Below are 15735 nucleotides of genomic sequence, written 5' to 3' on the forward strand. Positions count from 1 at the left end.
TCTCTAAACCCCTCTATCTTTCTCCCACTCCACAGCATCCTCTGTTTTTCTCTCCCCAAGTTCTCTTCCATACACCTCACACCTGCCACACTGTCTCCATCCAATGGTGGAGATCCTTCTGCCAGTCTTCAGATCTTTTTCCTGGGTGTCCCAAGTGATCTGACCTCTATCCAGCTGTGTTTGAAGGACAAGAAATGCCCAGGGTCCCATTTATCCACTATCTTAACTCCTCCCTCAAATTTATTCTAGTTCTAATAGTTTTTGGTTGAGTGTTTAGGATTTTCTATATATACTATCGTGTCATCTGCAAATGGAGACATTTACCTCTTCTTTACCAATTGGATGTTCTTTTTTTTTTTTTTTCCTTATTATCATGACTGGGTCTCCTAGGTCTCCTGATATTATATTGAATGAAAGTGACAGGAGTGAGCATCCCTGTTTCTGATTTTTGAGGAAAAGCTTTTAGTTTTTTATCATTGACTCTGAAATTAGCTATAGGTTTTTCATATATGGACTTTATTATGTCGAGGTATGTACCCTCTATACCCTCTATACCAGTTTGTTGAGAGTTTTTATCATAAAGAGATATTGAATTGTATCAGTGCTTTCTCTGCATCTATTGAGATGATATGATTTTTATCCTCTTTTTATTAATATGGTGTATCATGATGATTAATTTGCTAAGACTGAAAGATCCTTGCAATCCTGGAATAAATCCCTCTTGATCATTATGTATGTTCCTTTTAATGTATTGCTGAATTCAGTTTACTACTATTTTGTTGAGGGTATTTGCATCTATGTTCATCAGACATATTGGCCTGTAATTGTCTCTTTCTGTGTTGTCTTTTGTTTTGTTTTTAGGTTATGTTGACCTCATAAAAGTAAAACTTTCAAAGTGTTCTTTATTCTTCAGTTTTTTGGAACAGTTCAAGGATAGTTATTAACTCTTCTTAAATGTTTTATAGAATTTACCTCTGAAGCCATCTGGTCCTAAAGTTTTGTTCGAGATGAATTTTTCTATTACTGGTTCAATGCTATTACTAGTAATTGGTCTGTTCACATTTTCTGTTTCTTCTTGATTCAGTCTTGAAATATTGTATGTTTCTAGGAATTTATCCATTTCTCCTAGGTTGTCCCCTTTATTCGCACGTAATTTTCATAGTGGTCTGTTACGATCCTTTGTGTTTCTGTGGTATAAGTTACAACTTCTCTCATTTCTGATTTTATTGATTTGGGCTGTTTTTTCTCTTCATGAGTCTGGCTCAGAGTTTTTCAACTTAGTGTTTCTTTTCAGAGAACTGCCTTTAGTTTCATTGATCTTTTCTATTGTTTTTTTTTCTTTTTTTACTTTCTATTTCATTTATTTCCACATTGACCTTTATTATTTCCTTCCTTCTATGACCTATGGGCTTTGTTCTTTTTCTAGTTCCTTCAGGTATAATGTTAGATTATTCATTTGAGACTTTTCTTGTTTTTTGAAGTGGACCTACATCACTGTAAACTTTTTTATTAGAACTTCTTTGTTGCATACAATTGTTTTGAACTGTTGTGTTTTCACAACACATTTGCTTCCAGTTATGTTTTTCTTCTCTATTTTCTTTAGCCTGTAAGTGTTTCTTGTTGTTGTTGTTTCCCAGCTTTTTTCTTATAATTTCATCCCTAAAGCAACCTTACAAGCAAGCCCCAGTGGTATCCCAAACAGTCCCTACCAAGTCCAACCCTGGTGCCAAGGCCAGGGAGCCTAGCTCCTACCTCAGGGCAGCCAACCCAATGGCACTGCTCTCGCTGCCCTCTTCCTGCCCTCAGTCCTCCTAGGCAGTTGGATTAGTATCTTGTTTTTTAATCCATTCAGCCACCCTGTGTCTTTTTTATTGGAGCATTTAGTCCATTTACATGTAAAGTAATTATTGATAAATATGTACTTATTGTCATTTTGTTTGTTGTTTTCTGTTTGTTTTTGTAGTTCTTCTCTGTTCCTTTCTCTGGCCATTGTCTGTTGGATTTTGTGATTTTTCTTGGTGTTTGTATTCCTTTCTCCTTATTTATTTATTTATTTATTTTTTTGTATCTATTACAGGTTTTTGGTTTGTGGTTACCATAAGGTTCGTAAATAGCATTCTATATATAGCAAACTATTCTAAGTTGCAGATGGCTGAAGTTCCAGTGCAGTGGAAAAGCACTACATCCTCCCATCCCCCCCAACACATTTATATTTTTGATGTCATATTTTACATCTTATTATTTTTTATCCCTAGACTAATTGTTTTAGGTCTAGATGATTTTCCTACTTTTGTCTTTTAACCTTCAAACTAGCTATGTTAATATTTGATCCACTACTTTTACTATATTGATCTTTAGCAGTAAGATTGTTTCCTTCTTATTTTTTCTAGTTATGTCCTTTTCTTTTCTGCTAAAGAAGTCCCTTTAATAATTCTTGTAAGACTAGTTTGATATTGATCAACTTTTTCAGCTTTTGCTTTTCTGGGAAACACCTTACTTCTGTCTCCTATTCTGAGTGATAACCTTGCCAGATGAAAGATTCTTGGTTGTAAGTTTTTCCTTTCAATACTTTGAATATATTGTGCCACTCCCCTCTGGACTGTAACGTTACTTCTGAAAAACCTGCTGGTCATTGTATGGGGATTCTCTTGAATATAACTGGTTGTTTTTATTTTCCTGCTTTTAAGGTTCTCTCTTTACCTGTTGACACTATATTATGTGTATTGGAATGGGCCTTTTTGGGTTCATCTTTTTTGAGGTTCTCTGCTTCCTGGACTTGGATATCTGTTTCATTCTCCAGGTTAAGGTAATTTTCACCTATTATTTCTTCAAATAGTGTTGCTGTTCCTTTTTCACTTCTCCTTCTGGGACCCTTTTAATATGAATCTTAGTATATTAGATGTTGTTTCATGGGTCCCTTAAATTATCCTTTTCTTAAAGTTCATTTTTCTTGTGACTGTTTCAGTTACATGATTTCTGTTACCTATATTCCAAATCATTGATCCATTTTTCTGCTTCATTTAATCTGCTGCTGTTGATTCCTTCTAGTGTATTTTTCATTTTAGTTATTATATTCTTCAGCTCTGATTGGTTTTTTATATTTTCTCTTTGTTGAAGTTCTTACTGTGTTTATCCATTCTTTTCCTAATTTCAGTGAGCATCTTTATGACCATCACTTTAAACTCGTTATCTGTTAGATTGTTTATCTCTGATTCATTTAGTTCTTCTTCTTGGGTTTTGTCTTGTTCTTTCATTTGAAATATATTCCTCTGTCTCTTAATTTTGTATAACTTTGTTTGTTTCTGTATCTTGCATAGATCAGTTACATCTCCAAGTTTTGAAGGAGTAGTCTTATGCAGAAGGTGTCCTATGGGGTCCAGTAGTGCAAATCTTGGTCACCCAAGCCCTTGTGTTGGCAGTGTGAACACTCCTCTTATGGCTGAGTCATGACTGGCACAGACTCACTGTTATACAGGACTCAGCATGGCTGTCTATGAGGCTTGGCTATGACTGCTATGGGCATGCTGGCAAATGGGGTTGACCCCCAGCCCATCTGACTAGGCATCCTGGCTGTGACTGCTGCAAGCATGCTGGTGTGCTGGGTTGGCCCCAGCACAGCTAGCTTAGAGGCATGGCTATGACAGCTGTAGGAGTGTTGATGGGCAGGACAGCTCTCTGGTACAGCTGGATGTGAGCTAAGCTATGACTGTTGTAGATGCTCTGGCGTGCAGTCTCCCTGGGTTGGGGGTGCGGCTCACTGGTGCTGTGAGGCCACCAGCATGTTTGGTGGGGCAGGGAGCCATCTAGGAGGAGTGCTGGGCTGGGGGAGGCAGTTTGGCAGTGCAAGTCCACAGGTGAATGTTAGCACTGGGTGAAGGGTGTTAGCATAGTAGATGGAGAGTGTCAGAAATGGTTCTTGCCAGCCCTTCCATTCCTAGAGAATGTTCCTCTGACAGATCCCTGCCTCTCTCACACATGCTAAAATTAGTTAATAGATCTCCTCAGTTTAACCGAGGTACTTTGAAAACTGCTGACTATGTGCTAGGATTTGGAGCAAGTGAGTTGTGTGTGCACCTTTTAAAGTAACAGCTTCCTACTTTCTTCTGGCTATCCCAGACCTAAACTCCAAATGATTTTCAAAGCAGACATTATGGGTGATTATCTTTCCAGTACAGATTCCCTGGGCTATGGAGCTCAATGTGTGGCTTGGAACCCTCCTTCCTCAGGGAGGGCCCTCTTTGATTCTGAAATCCCTTTCTCTGTGGGTCACTGAACCAAAGGTATGGTTCCTAACTAGACAGCATCTCCACCCCTCCTACCGAACTCTTTGTGGACATTTTGTTTGTTTGTTTTCTTTATATCCTTAGTTGTAAATGATCTGTTCTGCTTTTCTTCAGTTTCTTCTCAGAGATAGTAGTTCTATATATAGTTATAGCTTTTGGTATGTTCATGGAAGGGGTGAGCTCAGGATCTTCCTACTCCATTATCTTGATCCTCTCCTATTTTTCCTTATTTTTTTTCATAGTAAAATGATATTAGTACCAACTAGAAAAACAGAAGTTTGTAAGACTTAAGATTCCTAGACTTCGGTTCCATCCTCACTATGGATCTTGCCTTCCATTTCTGTCCTGTGCAATATTTTACTTCCAATGTAAGGTAAACTGGCAGTGTATCTCAGAGTTTATAAACTGCCCTGGAATAGAGTCCTGTTCAGCCACAATGGTGCAGTTGTCCTACATTGATGATTACTGTTAGCTTTTACGTAGGACTATAATAAATGTTGCATTTTAAAATTTCTTGCACTTTTATAGCAGTCTAAGGATGTCATCCTTCAGGCTTGGTTTTAAAGGAAAATATCAGCAAGGGTGCCTGGGTGCCTCAGTCGGTTAAGTGTTCAATTCTTGATTTCAACTCAGGTCATGATCTCATGGTGCATGGTATTGAGCCTTGCATCAGGCTCTGTGCTGAGAGCATGGAGCCTGCGTGGGATGCTCTCTCTCCCTCTGTCTCTGCCCCTCCCCCATTTGCATATGCTTGCACTCTCTCAAAATAAGTAAACATTTAAAAAATAAATAAATAAAATATCAGCACAGACAGTATTTCCTAAGAATATTTACATTGCTCCAAGTTTCACGGTTGAAGTCATTCATTAATAGCTATCAATTGGTCTTATGTTTCTCATTCAACCTACAGCACTTTGTTAGACATCATGATATAGGTGGGAGTTTAACTGATAAGAGCAGTTGTAATCATCCCTTGTGGTATTTATGGAATGAGAAGAGATGAAAGACAGTGGCAGAACTGACATCTGGAGGATAGTTGAAAGAGGAGATAGCAAAACACTGCTCAGAGAGGTAGGAGAGAAACAAGGAGTGTATTGTAACATAAGCAAAGGAAGAATTTCAAGAATTTTGTTGAATTCCTTGGGTGCCATATGGTAAGAACTAACAATAATTTCTCGAAATTTTCAATTAGGTGGTCATTGATGACCTTTGCCAGAGCGGTTTTAGTAAAATGTAGAAATGGATTCCAAATTGCAGTGGGTTAAAGGATAAACTGGAAATACATAGAAACAACTAACTTATCATACGTAAAAGAAAAGAGGTGATACCAGAGGAGAAAGCAGTATTTAGAAGAAACAATTATCTTACAATAATAAGAGAGACTTTGAATATATTTATAGGCTTTGAGGAAGAAGCCAGTAGATAGAGAATGATTAAAAATATAGAAGAAAAATAATGATCCATGAAATAAGCTCCTAAGAAAGGTATGTGGAGGATGATCTGAGAACACAGGATTCTTCTGTTTCAGAAAGAAAGGAGATAAAAATGGTCACCAAATATTGTTTTTTATGGAGTAGTAAGCAGAAAGTTTTATATTTACAAGTTTGACCTTATATAAGGCCAACCCTGTTACTAAGAAATTATTAGAAATTATACCAGCCAGGGGCACCTGGGTGGCTCAGTTGGTTGAGCATCTGACTTTGGCTCAGGTCATGATCTCACGGTTTGTGAGTTCAAGCCCCACATCAGCCTCACTGCTGTCAGCACAGAGCCTGCTTTAGGTCCTCTGTCCCCCTCTCCCTCTGCCCCTTTCCCCTTCAAAAATTAATAAAACATTTAAAAAAAACAAAAAAATTATACCAGCTAGAATTTGAGTGGTTACTATATGCTGTGAACATTAAGAGTTTAACAAACAGTATCTCATTTAACTTCATCCTACCACTTTATGAGGGAAGTATTATCACTGCTTCTCAAGCTTAGAAAGTGAAGCTTAATGACTTTAATTAACCTAAGGTCACAAAAACATTAAGTATTATATTAGAACTAGTCATTTGAACCTAGACAGTTCTAACTCTAGGCAACTATGCTCTTAGCCACAGTTTTAATGACTTGGGGTGTTGAAGAGAATGGCGAACATTTGGCAGAATGCAACAGAGACTATCATGGATGTGTGAAAGAATTGTCTGGGGGCACCTGGGTGGCTCAGTCAGTTAAGCAAAGATAAAAAGAAATCTGTATAAGATTCCTAACAGAAAATACAGTAAAATGGAAAAAAAAAAAAAAAAGAATCAGACTAGCTTTGGACTTTTATAAAACTGGAAGGTAGATGACAGTAGAATAGCATCTACAGATACTGAGTGTAAGGGGACTGCAACCAAGAGTTCTATACCTGTCAAAGAAAGTGAAAGATATTTTGAAATAAAGACTACAGTAGATCATTCACCTGAGAAAAATACTCAAAAGGAGAGAAAATAACCAAGGGATGAGAAAACACTTTAAGATAGAGGAAAGATAGAAAGTAAGTGAGCAATTAGATCTAAAAGAATAAGGAGAGACTCAGTGAATGTGTAATATAAGTACAAAGTCAGGTTTTTTAAAATAGAAAATGCATAATATCAAGTAATTTTAATAATATTGCAGAACAAACATAATAAAGTATTTCAGCAAAGTTTAAGATTAATGAGAAGGAGGGAGGGAAGCAAAATGATTTTTAAAATCTTACCTTGTTGATGTTGACTACTAGTAGAGAAATAGAACATTTTTATGGGAGAGAGCATTTTAAGTTTCTATCTTATGTAACTAGGCACTACTAGATAAAGAACATTTTAAAATAATAAATAGCCCATCATTTAAGGAAGATAACAATCATAAACCTAAATACATCAAACATAGCAACTAAAATGTGAACAAGAACTATTAGAAATGCAAATAGAATTTAAAATACAATATAGTGAAAGAGAGAGGTCAGTATATTTGTCTCAATGGGATGAACATTTAGAAAAAATGGTGTAGGAATATAGAGGGATTGAATCAATAAACTTATCTCTTAATGCATACTCATCCCTCAGAGAATAATTTTTTTTTCTGTATGTCCATGGAACATTAACAAAAGTCAAATGTGGTTTGAAAACCTTAACAAATTACCCTTAACAAATTTTGAAGAAATAAAATGGGTTTTACAGACTGCTGTAAAATCTCTGGTCACAAGCCAATAAAAGTAGAGATATATAATGATAAATAACTAAAACCTTAGGTAACTTTAAACTCAAGAAACATACTCTTTGACATGACTAAGATCAAAGAAGAGATCAAAAAATAAAACTGCAAACTATCTAGAGAACAATGAAAAAGTACTCTTCATTCTCAAACTACGTGTAACCTGTACTCAGAAGAAAAATTATAGCCTTAAATTCTTTCTTAATTAAAAAAGATATAGGAAAAACAAAAGGACTAAGTAATCATCTTAAATCCAAACAAGAAATTAAATCAAAAAGAAACTAGTGAGAAGGAATTAAGATAATTCTAGGCCAAGTCATGGACCTAGAATATCAAAAAAGGTTCATAGAAATTTCTAAGCTGATCTCTGTGCATACTCCAATATCAAGTGTTAGAGATCAGTATGTATGGAAATGGAGGTAGTGTATAAATTCTCTGAAGATCATTTTGTTCGTGGTCTTTTATCCCCACTCCCCATTATTTATCTACTTCAGATTCCTATCTGGACTTAAGTGTAAGTTAAATCGAGTGGATGGTCAGCTATGCAGGGTTCTATTGTAGCATGATCCTAAGGCTGATGGGGACCTCTTCCTCTAGTTGATACCTCCCGGAGGAAATTTGTGAATCTTTGGAATGCTAAAAATAAAAATCTCATTTAGAAAAGACAGGACCCCAAAACATAACTAGATTACAGCTTTCTGCGTTAATGGGAATTATAGAATAGATATATGTAAATATATTGTATTTAACTTAAGATTTCTTTTTATTTTCTTTCTTTCTTCATCATACTTCTGTAGATAACTGTCCATTGTCAACAGGAGTTCTTAATCTCTGAAGCTTAATAAAATAGACTTGTTGCAATCTTAAAATAAAATCTACTCCCAAAGCCAAGAACACTCTGTATACACTGTATACACTGGCTAACTTGACAATAAATTATATTTAAAAAATCATAAAATAAAGTATTCATAAGCTAAAAAGAAAAGAAATTTCATCATTTAATATTACAAATCTGGGTAATCTTTATATTCTCAATTGGTATTTACTGTGTATTTGAGGTTTCCCTTACCTTTGTCTCTCATCACTGTCACTGACTGATCATTAAGGACAAAAGCTGCTGTTTATTTCTGACTCAGTTTTAATTACTAGCAATAGTACATTTGAATTGCTTGATTTGTGGCAGGGATGGGGGAAGGAAGTAGGAGGAATGAGAACGTGTAATTGTTTTTTTGGAAATGTAAAACCAGGCTGTGAGAAGAGAATAGGCAATATCTTCCTTAAGGATTTGCTACTAATTAGGTGAGAGGGCTGTATGTTCTTGTGTGTTTTCTTTACAGAAGTGCAAGTTTTTTTAGCATCATGTCTGACAATATATGGGAAGAGGGAAGAGGAGACCTTAAACACTAGAAAACATATCCTAAAACATTTTTGCAGTGTCTACTGTATTTAATTAATTTTGAGTTCCTTTTGTTATTCTATTGGACCTGGAAAAACTACAGACATAAAAATATGATATTAATAATCAAATTTGCTTTAAAGTCTTGTTATTCTACTAGTTGGGATTTTCTATTGTTAGTTTGGAGGGAAGCCATACAGAAAACCGTTATAAATTCTGTAGTGTATAATTCATGCCCAAATATAAAATTGCATCTTCATATGGCACTTTCCTTTTTATATCTATAATAGGGTTAAGCCTTCTCCTGATTATTAAACTGATTTTCCCTCTTTTCTTTCAAAGAACCGTTGGAGGAATCATTTTATTTTACTTTTGATTTTTCTTTTGATAATATTAGACTCAAAAAAAAGTAGGAAGAAAATGTAGTATCTTTAGAGCTAAGAACACAATGGCAAGGTTTTCACCATCAGTAAAATTCTCTTGATGGGTACCTGAAGTAGCAAAGAGTTGTTTTTACACCATTTCACTTTTTCCATGCCTTCATGGATTTTCTAATTTGTTTTTCTTTTAGTTTTAGGGGTTTTTTTCTTATCATAAAAAGAGAAGATGAAATCTGAATATGATCTTGTCTTAGCTTTCTTTGTATCCATCTATCCATCTGTAGGATGAATATAAACCTGAAAAGGCCCTGTCTGAAGAGGATTTGAAAAACGCCGTGAGTGTGCATCATGCGCTGGCATCCAAGGCCATAGACTACGAGAAGAAGCCGAATGTACTTAAACTTAAAACTGCCGACTGGAGGGTCTTGCTTTTTCAAGCTCAGTATGTTTCACTGGTTTGATTTGGTTTGGCTTTTTAGTTTGCATAACACCACTTTATACCGAGAAATAGAATCAGGATCTTCAGGGGAAATTTTTCATGTTGGATTCAAAGTCATTAATTGGTTACACAAGAGGGACAAATGCCTAAGAAAACTAGAATCAGAAATAGAAACTCTAAGTTCAGTTTTTTTGTGTTGCTATAAGGCAGCCCTGTGACTTTTAGTCAACCACAAACCATCTATAGAAGTTAATATTTTATGAATAAAATACAAGGGTTGTACAATGTAAGTTTTATCACACAGAGAGTAAAATAGACCTGGATTCAAATCACCATTTCCTAGCTCTTCGTCCTGGCATGTAATTTAACCTCTTTGAATCTTAGCTTGTCATTAGTGCAGATGATAATGTTTATTTCATAAGGTTCTAATGAGAATTACATGAGATCAAGTATATATATAAAGTACTTCATACAGTGCCTGGCATATAGAAACTGTTCAATAAGTGTAGATTTCCATTTTGTTCCCTCTCTCTTCTTTCTCCTCCTGAGCTCTAATAGTCTGTGATTAAACTAGAGGAAAAAGATAAAATTATATTGTGGGCAAGAAATCAGGATGGATTGCCAGTTCAATAAGGGGTTCATGACAACTTTCACATTAGAAGTGGAGCCTTTCACACAGAGAATTCTGGATTTGTGAAGTGAGAAACTTTGCATTTTCAGAACTGAGCCTCTACAAAAGGAATTTTTATAGGAGTACACACCATCAGTGTCTGTGACAGTGTTAATTCTTCATGCTTTGCACAGAACCTGAGCTTGACTTCAGAATCACTCCCAACACTACCAATTGACTGCATTTGGCATTGGAATTAAAATTTGACATCAAGATAGTGAACACAAGTATCTGCATACTTGTTGATCAAAGCAATGTAAGATCAAAAAAAGAAATAAGAACAGCAGCAAGTACTCTGGTGATTTGTGAATGTTGAATTTCCGGAGGTATGAAATTGCTGACATCAGGTGAGGAGGAAGTTGTAAGGAAATCCAAGTTTCACAGGATTTTTTTTTAGCATGGGAGTAAGACAGCTTTAGCACCACAGAGGGACTCATAGCCAGATGTATAATTACAGCTATTAGTCATCAGAGTCCTTCAAATTATTCTGTTCCCCAACATTTTTTTAATGTAAAATACCAAGTATGATAACTAAGAAGTTCTAATTACTTCAGATAGAAGTGATGCAGAAATCAATGAATTGAATTAACAGAGGCAAAGAAATCAGATTATAGAAACATATGGGGTGCAAAGAGGAATTGATACCTAGTGTGGTCTTAGGTTAGTGTGGTTTCTCAGAGTAATGCATAAAGGAAATGATTTTAGATGGGCTGACATTCTGTCTACCTTAATCTGTCCTGACTCATCCTCCCATTCATTTATAAATTCACAAATATTTATTGAGTGCTGCCAGTCAGTGCTGGTCTTTGCAAATATATGACATACAAGTTAAAAGTATGTTAAAAGTTGAAAGTATGTTAATGAAATCAGATGATTTCTACATCCTTTCAGGTGGATTTTTAACATCCTTTTGGTAAGTTCTTTACATACCATTAATCTCACTTGTGTGAAGTACATAATTCAATAATTTTCAGCAAATTTACAGAATTGTGCCACCATCACCACAATCCAGTTTGGAACACTTTCATCACCCCAAAGAGATCCTCCATGCCCATTTTGTAGTCACCCCCCATTTTACCACCAACCCTGGATACCACTAGTCTCCTTTGTGTCTCTATGGTATTGCTTTTTCTGGATTTTTCATATACATGGAACATATAGTATGAAATGTATCTGGCTTTTTTCACTTACCATAAAGTTTTGGGGGTTCACCATGTTGTAACATGTATCTGCCCTTCATGCCTTTATTACCGAGTAGTATTCCACTGTATGGATATATATTACATTTTTCTTTTATTCATTCATGAGTTGACAGACATTTGGATTGTTTCCCCTTTTTGACTTTTATAAATAGTGCTGCTGTCACTCTCAACAATAGCCGAATTATGGAAAGAGCCTAAATGTCCATCAACTGATGAATGGATAAAGAAACTGTGGTTTATATACACAATGGAGTACTATGTGGCAATGAGAAAGAATGAAATATGGCCCTTTGTAGCAACGTGGATGGAACTGGAGAGTGTTATGCTAAGTGAAATAAGCCATACAGAGAAAGACAGATACCACATGTTTTCACTCTTCTGTGGATCCTGAGAAACTTAACAGGAACCCATGGGGGAGGGGAAGGAAAAAAAAGAGAGAGAGAGGTTAGAGTGGGAGAGAGCCAAAGCATAAGAGACTCTTAAAAACTGAGAACAAACTGAGGGTTGATAGGGGGTGGGAGGGAGGAGAGGGTGGGTGATGGGTATTAAAGAGGGCATCTTTTGGGATGAGCACTGGGTGTTGTATGGAAACCAATTTGACAATAAATTTCATATATTTAATAAATAAATAAATAGTGCTGCTGTGAACATTCACATGTAGATCTTTCTGTGCCTATATGTTTTTATTTCTCTTGGGTGTATTCCTAGGAATAGAACTGCTGGATTGTATGATAAATTTATATAGTTAACTTTTCAAGAAAACTGTCAAAGCTGCTTTCCAAGTGGTTGTTCCCTTTTATATTCCTTTTAAATTCTATCAATTTGTTCCTCAGTTGGATTTTAAAATTGAATTATGTGATTGAAAGAGGAGCTAATTTTTAAATTAATGTTTGACTGAGTCTAGTATCAAACAAAGTAGGGTTTTAATATTTATTGTCGAGTGATTTTGCTTTTTTCCCCTCCTGTATCCTTGAGGAATAATCACAGCCTTATATTGTAATGATCATCGGTTCCAGGGCCTTTTATTACTATGGTAATTGCTGTTGAAAATGTTTATCTCAGTGAAATTTTATCAAGGATCAATTACCAAGAAATATAAATGACTTTATGTAACATTTTAAATCAATAATGAGACAGGAGTACTGATGCATAGGGGCACTTGTACCCCAATGTTTATAGCAGCACTCTCAACAATAGCCAAATTATGGAAAGAGCCTAAATGTCCATCAACTGATGAATGGATAAAGAAATTGTGGTTTATATACACAATGGAATACTACGTGGCAATGAGAAAGAATGAAATATGGCCTTTTGTAGCAACGTGGATGGAAATGGAGAGTGTGATGCTAAGTGAAATAAGCCATACAGAGAAAGACAGATACCATATGGTTTCACTCTTACGTGGATCCTGAGAAACTTAACAGAAACCCATGGGGGAAGGGAAGGAAAAAAAAAAAAAGAGGTTAGAGTGGGAGAGAGCCAAAGCATAAGAGACTGTTAAAAACTGAGAACAAACTGAGGGTTGATGGGGGGTGGGAGGGAGGGGAGGGTGGGTGATGGGTATTGAGGAGGGCACCTTTTGGGATGAGCACTGGGTGTTGTATGGAAACCAATTTGACAATACATTACATATATTAAATAAATGAATAAATAAATAAATAAAAGTTTAAGTAAAAAAAAAAAATCAATAATGAGAAATGGGCAAGGTGTGATACACTTAGATAGAGAAATACCCTGATGTAAATTTATCTTTTTCTCATAGGAGTGCAGAGGAAATGCAAGGATGGATAAACAAAATTAATTGTGTTGCAGCTGTATTTTCTGCACCACCATTTCCAGCAGCCATTGGTTCTCAGAAGAAGTTTAGTCGTCCACTTCTGCCTGCTACTACAACAAAACTGTCTCAGGTAAGTCATTTTGATAGTGCTTTGACTTTGGAAAAAAGCACTTTGTAAAATAATCCTACTAACATTTTCATTTAAATAATATTCCATATGTTGGCAGCAAGGATAAGACCTTGCCTTGGAAGATCTATTGCATAAACGAAGCAAAATGCAGTATACTGGGTTTTGCACTTCATATTGGAAGCTGGCACGTGGCTGACACATAGGACACATACTATGAATACGTTTCTAAAATTTATGTTAGTTTATTACTCAGTCATACAGGCCTAGTTTTTTTGTTTTTAATATTTTTAAGTGAAATATAGTTGGCACACAATGTTACATTAATTTCACATGTACAACATAGCTCTGCCTACCGCGAGCATTACCATTACATTATTACAGTAACATTGACTGTATGCTTATGCTGTACTTTTCACCCTCATAACTTATTCATTCTATAACTAGAAGCCTATTCCTCCTACTCTCCTTCACCCGTTTTGCCCATCCTCCACCCCCTTGCCCTCTAGGAACCATTAGTTCTCTGTATTTATGGGTCTCTCTCTGCTTTTGCTTGTTTGTTTATTCGTTTGTTTTGGTTTTTAGATTCCACATATAAGCGAAAATTTGTGGTATTTGTCTTTTTCTGTCTTGACTCATTTCATGTAGCGTTATACCTTCTATACACCATGATGTTGCAAATGGCAGGCTTAGTTTTTTGGTTTTGTTTGTACTGACTCATATTTTTTAAATGAGTAGCTACTGCCAGACATCCTGGCTTGAAAACAAGCTTTTTATTCATGTATTTGTTTTTTCATTTTACTGAGCTCTTCCCATATCCCAGGCTATATTTGATGCTGGGTATATAAGAATATTCCCAGGGATCCACTATTCACAGTACATTGGAGCAGAGACTTCCCTAACTCTCAGGGAGGAGCTAAGTGGACCATGTGGGTTTTTCTAGCTAATCAAGATCATGTATAGTAGAACTGTGTTCCAAATGTAGTCCCATAAGTTTCTCTTCTGTTGTCAGATTGATCTCTCTAAAGATCATATTTTATTGTATTCCTGTCTTACTTAAAACTCTGTTCTAAGGACATTGTGTACAGGCCAGTTTTGCCAATTTTAAACCTGTCTGTGTTGCCTGTATTCTCAATGACTAGTTAAGGATTTTGGAAGCTAGTTTGATGTCCTTGTGAATTTCTTATTGGTGCAATAATAGAAATAGTTTCATCTGGCTCTGATCAACCAGGGCTTGATATTAACTGGCTCCTCTACATACCTGATATCATGGATTATCAATGATATATGTATTTAATAAATATGTATTATGTGCCTATTATACCTCAGAGACTATTTTAGGCTCTGGAGACAGAAAGACAAATGAAACCCAGACACTCTCTGGATACAAAATATGCAAGTAATTGTAATAGAGTTTGACTGGAGTACAGGAAGTATCAGTCCAGAGTGCTGTGGGAGTATAAGAAGGGACATTTAGCCTCTGGCCTTGTAGGTGGAAGAGGCATTGTGGTATCTAATTTTAAACTTAAAGGATGAATAGCAGTTAGGCGTGGTGTCAGAAGAGAAAATCCCAGCAGAGGATCAAAAATGCTTAGAGGAGAAAGCACTGAGATACATAACATATAAATTATCAACTGTGACTTGAGCACAAAATACTGAGAAAAGGCAAGATACATTCCTCTGTGGAGAAGTAAGCAGAGGCCAAATAATGAAAGGTCTTGTCATGTGTAAGATTTTGGATGCTTCACTGGTTCCCCAGCATCCTTAGGATAACAGTTTAAGCAAGCAAGCACTTTTATCAAAATAAAATCTCTTATTTTAAACAAATGCCTTACACTGGAGGCATTCTAAAAATAGAATGCATAAAATTCTTAATCTTTCCTTATTTTGAGCATAAATCCAGAGAAACAAAAACAAAAAACCCACCCCTGTTTATGTAATTGATCAAAATGATGGAGTTAAGATTTTAAATAAGGCAATAACCAAAAAGAAGTGTGCTCCTATGTCACATAAGATGACCAGGTCGTTTCAGGAATTAATTTCTTTGTTAAAAAAGATGTTTTCTTTTCCACAAATAAATCACCAAGCTTTTATGGGCCTAAATGAGGACTATGTTCTAGAATGTTTTTAAGATTTTTTAAAGGTTCTTTCACTAGCTCTGTGTTTTTTGTCCAGGTCATTGTGTTTGTTTACTAAAAATCAGAAAGATGTTTTGCCTTTGAGAGTAATAGGACAATTTAAAAAT

At 35.7% G+C, this 15735-nt stretch overlaps 1 protein-coding gene across 9 annotated transcripts in view; it reads left to right on the top strand.

Annotated features, from left to right (window-relative positions):
- Positions 1–15735, top strand: part of PSD3 (pleckstrin and Sec7 domain containing 3) — a 796552-nt gene that overhangs the window by 722340 nt on the left and 58477 nt on the right. For all 9 annotated transcript variants that reach the window (XM_049632446.1, XM_049632450.1, XM_049632452.1 and 6 more), the window contains 2 exons: positions 9560–9717; positions 13349–13493. In XM_049632446.1, the coding sequence (XP_049488403.1) occupies positions 9560–9717; positions 13349–13493 (303 nt within the window). The remainder of the gene's footprint in view (positions 1–9559; positions 9718–13348; positions 13494–15735) is intronic.

The sequence above is a fragment of the Panthera uncia genome, chromosome B1, assembly GCF_023721935.1.
Source record: "Panthera uncia isolate 11264 chromosome B1, Puncia_PCG_1.0, whole genome shotgun sequence".
Classification (NCBI taxonomy): Eukaryota; Metazoa; Chordata; class Mammalia; order Carnivora; family Felidae; genus Panthera; species Panthera uncia.